At 56.3% G+C, this 7,636-nt stretch overlaps 1 protein-coding gene across 1 annotated transcript in view; it reads left to right on the top strand.

The window, feature by feature from the left end:
• The first annotated feature begins 1,721 nt into the window (after positions 1-1,721).
• CSNK1G2 (casein kinase 1, gamma 2) overlaps positions 1,722-7,636 on the top strand; it is a 20,864-nt gene continuing 14,949 nt past the window's right edge. Inside the window, exon 1 of the mRNA XM_009996873.1 lies at positions 1,722-2,199. Within this exon, the coding sequence (XP_009995175.1) occupies positions 2,013-2,199 (187 nt within the window). The 5' untranslated portion in view covers positions 1,722-2,012. The remainder of the gene's footprint in view (positions 2,200-7,636) is intronic.

Below are 7,636 nucleotides of genomic sequence, written 5' to 3'. Positions count from 1 at the left end.
AGGGCACAGCTCCCTCTTGGAATCTGGTTTTTGGAGCTGCTGGCTGGTCCCCACCCAGCCTGGATGTTGGACTGGACCTGTGTGAAGTGTCCCATGGGGCAGGCTTGTACAGAGCCAGTGTCACAGAATCATAGAATGAGTTGGGAGGGACCTTTAAATGTCATCTAGTCCAGCCCTCCCAATGAGCAGAGGGAAGGAGCTCCCTGGTTTGAGGGGCTGAGCTGTGTGTTTGTGGGGGGCCGAGGGGAACCCCAGGATACCCCACTGCCAGCACAGGCTTCCTGCTGGCTCTGCTGGGACGTGCTGGGAGCTGCACGTGAGGTGCTTCACAACCCCTGAGCAAACAAGCATCCGTGGCCATCGGTGAGTGTGCCCAGGCTATGGCTGGCAGCCCTGCTGGCCACTGTGCCTCACTCTGAGTTGTGCAGTGAAAATCCAGGGTTGTTTGTGAGAGTGGAGGAAGCAGCAGCAGTCGGGAGCTCGCCGCGGAGGTGGGTGAGGTGTGAGGGAGCCCTGGGTTCCTGTTTGCTGGTGTCTGTTCTGCCCCAGCCGGGCAGGCGTGGGCGGGTTGTGGTAGGAGCTCTGAGAGTGGCCATTCCTGCCCAGCTCCTTAAAAACTGTCCTTTCCCACGCGTCCTGGCACAGGATCCCTGGCACGAAGCTTTCAGCCCAGCCCCAGCAGAGGGGAAGCTCTGTGACTCAGCTGGTCACAGCCCCTGGACCCGCAGGGACCCTCCTGGCAAGCAGCTGCTCAAGGACAATGTCCTCTTTTCACTTCCTAGGAAATGGCAGGCCTGGCCTGATTTGCTCTGAGGTTTACATGTGTCCTCTGCTCCTGAGGACTCTGGAGTGTGGCAGTGGCAGCCTGGCCCTGAGCCCTGTGACTGGTGCCCCTGAAGGTCTCCCTTCTGCCAGTAGCCCTATGGGGGGGCTGTTCTCCTCAAGTGACTTGTCACTGGCACCAACCTGGAGACACTCATCAAGCGTTTCACCTCCTTCTGTGGCCTGACATTTATTTATTTATGGCAGCACTGCAGATGGGGTCACCCTGCCATGGTCCTGACCCCCAGCAGCCCCACCCCTCGGTTGGCAGCGCCCTTCATCATAGTGGGAGTTATCTGTAATGCAGGGAAGATGTTGGAGGGGCTCTGCAGAGCTGAGGGCAGGAGCCTGTAGCCCACAACCCCCTGGTGTCCTCTACATGCCCATCTAGAATCTTAGAATCATAGAATGTGTTGGGTTGGAAGGGATCTCCAAAAGTGATCTAGTCCAACCCCCCTACAATCAGCAGGGACATCTCACACTAGACCAGATTGCTCAGAGCCCCATCAAGCCTCACCTTGAATGTCTCCAGGATGGGGCCTCCAGCACCTTCCTGGGCAATCCATTCCAGTGATCCACCACCTTCATATTCAATAACTTTTTCCTAATGTCCAATCTAATCCTACCCTTTTCTAGCTTGAAACCATCACCCTTGTCCTGTTGTTACATGCCCTGTGAGCAGTTCTTCCCCAGCCTTCTCACAGGCCCCTTCAGGCACTGGAAGGTGCTCTAAGGTCCCCCTGAAGTTTTCTTCAGGCTGAACAACCCCAACTCCCTCAGCCTGTCTTCATAAGAGAGCTGCTTCAGCCCTGGGATCATTTTTGTGGCCCTGATGCTGATCATGATCCTCATGCTGATTATCTCCCTCTCCTTTCCACAGCTGGGAGACCGAGGAGCCACACTGGGAGGACCCTCTCCGCAGGATGTTCTCTCCACCAAAGAGCTCCCTGTAACAGGCGACAATGACAATCCCGGCAGGACCTTGGAAAGCACTAACATTTCAGTAGCCCCGCACCTGTGGGTGGCCACTTCTCCCTCCTTCTCTGCACCCTGCCCTCCCACCACTCACCGTGATGGTGTATTAACCAAGAAGAACCCTGCTTCTTTTCTCCTCACCCCTCAACTTTCGGCAGCTCTGGGATTTGTATGGCAGCAGCGTAACCGTGGAGAGGCCGGGGTATCACAAACTTATGGATTTTGATAAGAGAGGAGGGAAAGGGGAGCTGGAGGAAGGTAAAAGGATGTCCAAAACAGGTGGAGGAAGGAGCAGTCATGGAAGCCGGAGTGCTGGAACCAACTCGGGAGTCTTAATGGTGGGTCCCAACTTCCGGGTCGGCAAGAAGATTGGATGCGGCAATTTTGGGGAGCTCCGTCTAGGTGAGAAGGGTTCACTTCTGTCCTCGCTGTCACTGCTTGTGCTGGGACTGCCCTGGCACCTGCCTCCTGCAGCAGGGGGAGCTGACACACTCCTGGGACCACCAGCTGAGGATGTTTACTGGTCTTATGGTGTTGAAGCATCTCGTGTTGCACGTGGCCTTTCCTTCCTTCGCAGAGTTTCCCTTTCCTCAGCCCCTACACACTGGGCTTGACCTTCCAAAGGCCACCACAGCCTGCAGGACAGTTCAGTCCTGTCAGCAGTGATGGTGGCCCCCACACAAGTCTGGCTGTGCCCCCCAGCCCTGGAACATTTGGGAAAGTCTCTTGAGCTCTGTGCTCACCAGATCTCTTCCCACTTGTGCCCTCCCAATGTGCCACAAGCCTCAGGAGAGCATTTGTAAAGCAAGGGGGGCCCTGGGGGTGTTGGCACTGGTGGGGCAAACATCTGGAGAAGAGAGTATTTTATCCTGGGTAAACTTTCTGGATGTTGATACTGATTGTTTCAGAGACTTTCTTAAAATTTTTATGCAGAGAAGAGAGAAAGGGCTGAATGAAACCCAAGCACCTTCTGTGGTCACTTTCCACTCTGAACCAAGTTTCTCAGGGAAGAGCTCAAACAAACTCTTGTTTAGAGGTTGGGTCAGTTGTTCCTCTCCCAAGGTCCTGGTGTGCCCCAGGAGGTTTTCATCAAGCTGTTAACTGTCTGGCTGGTGTTGGGCAGCTGGGAGAGGCTTGGCAGTGCCAGGCCTTGCTGTGCCAGCACTGCAGTCTGGGTGTCTCCAGGAATGTGTTGGACGTGTTGATGGAGCCTATGCCAGGCAGAGAGTTGGCCTTGGCTGCAAGTGCTTTGGGAAAGGGGGTAGAGAGTGGGTGCCTGGAGAAGGCTGGGAGCCTGTGACAGCCGTGGGCCTTGTTGCTCCGTGATATTTTAAGCAGCCCCTGTTCAAACCAAGCTCTTGAGTTCAAACCTGCAGACAGTGTGGTTGCTGGGCAGGCTGTTTGTGTGCCCCTGTCCTGCCTTTTTGAGCAGGAGGTGGGAGGCAGGTGGGATGTGCTGCCCGCAGCCCTGGCACCCTTGCACATGGTGGGGTGAGTGTCCCTGTGTCCCCACCTCTCTGTGCCATCCCTGTCTGTGGGAAGTTAATATCAGCTCTTCCCACCAGGACAGACAGGCTGGTGCCAGGCTGAGCCCTCCTGTCCCTGAGCTCCCTGATGAGGTGGCTGCTTAATTGCAGAGCCTGGGAGAAGGATCTGTTTGAAATCCAGCCAAGTGGTTCCCACATTCAGCAGCAGAGGGTCTGTCGCTCCCAGCGTCATGGAGCTCTGATCCTTCCTCCCATCCCAGGTTTTTTTGAAGGGGAAATATTGAGGGGTTTTTCCACTCTCCCTTCACTGCCTGGGTGGGTCTGGACAGCCTTTGGGAATGGTGGTGCCTCCCTGCAGGGCTGGCTGGGAGGGGTGGATGGAGGGCTCTGAGCTGTGCACAGCCTACCTGTGTCCTTCTGCCTCCTCTTCCCTGCTAAGAGTGAACATCCCACAGTGGGTACATGTTTCTGGGTGAGCTGTTTTCCAAGATCCTGCTCTAGGCAGGACTCTGAAACAACTGAGGCTATGCCTGTTGCTTTGTCTGGTGTCTTCAGCTCTTAGGGTCAGCATGATCCTTGAGACTGCAGTGAGGTGGACATGAGTCTCACAGATCTGAGGAGCATCTGTGACTCTTAGCAGTCTGGGTCACTCAGAGCAGAGCTGGTGCAGGAGCCTAGGAGCCCTTGGGCTCAGTTTGCTGGTGGCTGAAGAGACAAGCAGTGAGCATTTGCTCTGGAGCTGTGCAGCAGTTGATTCTCACTGTAAAAGTTTGTCCTTGCCACCAGTGAGAGAAGCTTCTAGTCCTTTCATGTGCTTTTACTGCCCTGTCACACCCTCTCCTGCCCAGCCATAACATGGTAAAGGCCTCAGCAGCACTGGAAGCCACAGCTATGTGGCTTTTCTCCTAAAATTGCATCTCTCTTCCTTAGGTGTGTCTCTGAACTGCCTCAGGGCTCAGGAATGCTTTCAGGATTTCACAGAAAATAGGGATTCCTGCAGCTGCAGATGAATGGCAAGGGACCAGAGGGATTCCTCTGTGAAGTGGTGGCAGGAGCAGGGACTCTCTCCAGCTGTTGCTGAACACTCAGTTCTCCCCGGGGAATGGTGTATTCAGTCCTCCAGACAGGCTGATTGTGGAGGCCAAAGTGTAGCTCGGTGTATTAAGAGCACCCAAATCTTTTTTGGACTTTCTCCTTTCAGAAAAAAAAAGGCAGGAGATCTTGCAAAAACATGCTGGGAGGTGAGTGCTCCAGCTCCCAGTGGTGGGGGATGGAGGAAGATGAAGTTGTCCTTCTGAAACAGGTAACACTGCCCAGGTCCACCACAGTGCTGAGAGGCATGTGCCCTTCTGTCCTTCTGTGTGCCTCAGAGTGGGGACAAGTGTCCTCCCAGGTGCAGAGGTAAAATGAAGAAAAGGGCATAAAGCATTTGTGGGAAGCCAGAAAGGGAATGACTTGGGCAGGAGTTCCTGGCTGCTGGAGCCGTGCTTGGATCCCGCCCTCCATGGTTGTGCTGGGCTTGGCATCCTGGGCAATGCACAAACGTGGTGCCAGTCCGAGTTCCTGGCACTGCTGGTGGGTTCCTCACTGTGTGGGCAGGACTGGAGAGCTGGGGTGGGTGCTGGAGGGGCTGCCCCAGCCCTCTGGTACTTGAGGGGAGCTGTGGGGGGGTTAGCGAGGGGCAGGTTTAGGTTGTGGGTCCTGTTACCTCCTGGTCACCCCATCCTGGTGCTTCACCCTGGGCTGGGCAGGTGCCTTGGGAAGCACATCCAAAGTGCCCACAGCCATGGGCACGTGCTGGGCCACCTCCTGGAGCTTTGCAAAGGCAGCCCTGGGCAGCCCCCTGAGCTCCCCCCTGCCCTGCCTGAGCAGCACCCATGCCCATCTGCTGCCTGCAGCCAGCCCACCCTGTGCCAGGGTTGAATGTTGCCCACTGAAACAGCAGGGGAGGAGGAAGCTGGTGGCAGAGGGGATGGCCAGAGCGTGGCTGGTGGCTCGTGTGTCCTGGCACCAGGAGCCTGCAGCACAGGTGGCCAGGGTTGGTCAGGGCAGGTCCCTTTTAGGAGCTCCTCGGTGGTGCTTTGGGAGGGTGGGCTGGGAGGGGACAGGAGGAAAACCCAGAAACCCGGATATTCACCAAAAAGGTCAGAAATGAGCATGAAGCACCTGGGGGGTGTGCAAACACCAATCTGAGGAGGAGCTGCTGAGGGAGCTGAGGGTTCAGCGTGGAGAGGAGGCTGAGGGGAGACCTCACTCTGCAAATGCCTGAGAGGAGGTTGGAGCCAGGGGGGTTGGTCTCTTCTTCCAAGGAACAAGTGACAGGACAAGAGGAAACAACCTCAGGTTGTGCCAGGGGAGGTTTAGATTGGATATTGGAAACAATTTCTTCCCCAAAAGGGTTGCTGGACCCTGGCCCAGGCTGCCCAGGGCAGGGAAGGAGTCCCCATCCCTGGAGGGGTTTCAAAGCCTGTAGATGTGGTGCTGAGGGACATGGGGCAGGGGTGGCCTTGGCAGGGCTGGGTTAACAGTTGGACTTGATGATCTTAAGGGTCTGTTCCAACCAAAATGATTCTTTTCTATTCTAAGCCTTCCCCCAAAGCCCTGCCCGGTGCTGGGCTGCCTGGGAGACACGTTTTGGAGCCAGGAGCTGCCTTTGTCCTGTCGGGCATGGACAGACAGACTGGGCAGGGCCTGGCCTGGAGCTCCCCTGGGGCTGCTTGGACTGGTTCCCTGCCAGGAGGGGCTGGCAGAGGTGGTGGCACAGGAGGGGAGGGCATCAGAGGGAGGCCATCCCAGCTGCCTCACGGGGCAGGCTCAGCCCAGGAGTGTGGGCAGGGATGGGGACCCAGCAGACCCTGTTCTTCCTGCCATAAACTTATGTCCATTAGATGTTTTGCTGCTTTCCTGTGCTCACCCCTCTCCCTCAGCCTGGTGCCATCATTTCTGACAGGGACACAACAGCTGGTTTCCTTCCAAGTTAAAAGCTGGATATTAACTTATTTTTTAAAAGTAAAACTAGGGGTTTGGAGGGAGGAAAATGCTGTGGGGGGTGGGTGTTCGTGTTGTGTATGAGCCAGCAGCAAGTCACTGTCACAGCTGGGCTGGGGCTGTGTCCCAGCTGAATGGTCACATGTGAGTGCTGGGGACATTCTCCAGCTGTGGCTGTCACCTCTGGCCTCTTGAGGAGTTAATTCTTGGGGTCCACAAAAGGTGCCTGCAGGAAATTCAGGTGGGCTCAGCAGACTGCAGGGGTCACCCTCTGTCCTCTGCTCCATGGAGACCTCTGTACACGTGCAGCTGTGGTGAAGGGCTTGGCCACCTCTGGCAGCTGCTGGTGGCTGTGGTGGGGCTGGAGGTGGCTCATGGTGTCTTCAGAGGCCATGGGAGAGCCCACACACTCCTGCTTCCTTTGCTGAGAGCTCTTGCTGGCTTTTCTTCTTGATCTTTCAGAACCTCCTCTAGAGGAAGGTCAGACTCTAAAATAATTTAGGTTTTTTGGTGGTATGAAAGCCCAGTGCTCCAAGGAGCTGTCCTTGCTGGGGCTGATGCAGGTGGGACACCAGGGCTGTGTGGCCTGGGCCTGGAGAAGCCAGATGCCCAGTGCAGGTGCCTGGGTGTGACTCAGGGCTGTGGTGCTTGGAGGCTCCCAGCATGGCCAGGACTGTGTCCCATGCTGTGCCACGACTGAGAGGCTGGCACAGGGACCCACTTGGATGGGGACCTGGCTGGGGGCCAGCACGGGGCCCAGCTCCTCAGGCCACCATGATGTGCGGGAGCAGGTGCTGCCCCCCCAGCCAAGTCCTCCTCTGGGGGAGGGAAGGGTGGGCTGTTAGTGCAGGGCTAAGAGGAAGCCACGTCTGGCTTTTAAATGCCAAGCAGAGCCTGGGGCTGGCTGCCACCTCTGCTGGTGGCTTTGGCTCTGCTCTGCTGGGATACACCATGTCCTGCAGGTGCTGGCAGCTGGATCCGGAGGTGCCGCCAAGCACTGAGCTGAGCAAAGGCCTCTCTGCAAATGCAAATATTTGCTTTCTGCTGCCTGTATTGCTGCTTTTCTCTCTTTCATTTCTGTCTGTGGCTCCTGCAGTGCTGCCCCCCTGAGTCCTCCCTCAGGACAGTCCGTGGACTCCAACACATTTTAGGTGCTAAGGTCACCACCATTAGTGACCAACGTGAGGGCGGCCGCAGGATCCAGGAGCAGGAGCTGGGAGTTCCCTGGTGTGGGCCAGGTCCTCCTGAGGGGAAGACCCCTCATCCCTGCCACTTTGCTCTTTTGCTTGTTCCTTCCTTTTCCCTTCTTTTTATTCCTGGTTCTGCTCTTCACACTTTTTTTTTTAACAGGGAAGAGGAAGAGG

This window comes from Chaetura pelagica, unplaced genomic scaffold (assembly GCF_000747805.2).
Source record: "Chaetura pelagica isolate M959 unplaced genomic scaffold, ChaPel_1.0 scaffold504, whole genome shotgun sequence".
NCBI classification, from domain to species: Eukaryota; Metazoa; Chordata; class Aves; order Apodiformes; family Apodidae; genus Chaetura; species Chaetura pelagica.
This window is presented reverse-complemented; position numbering and strand designations above follow the sequence as displayed.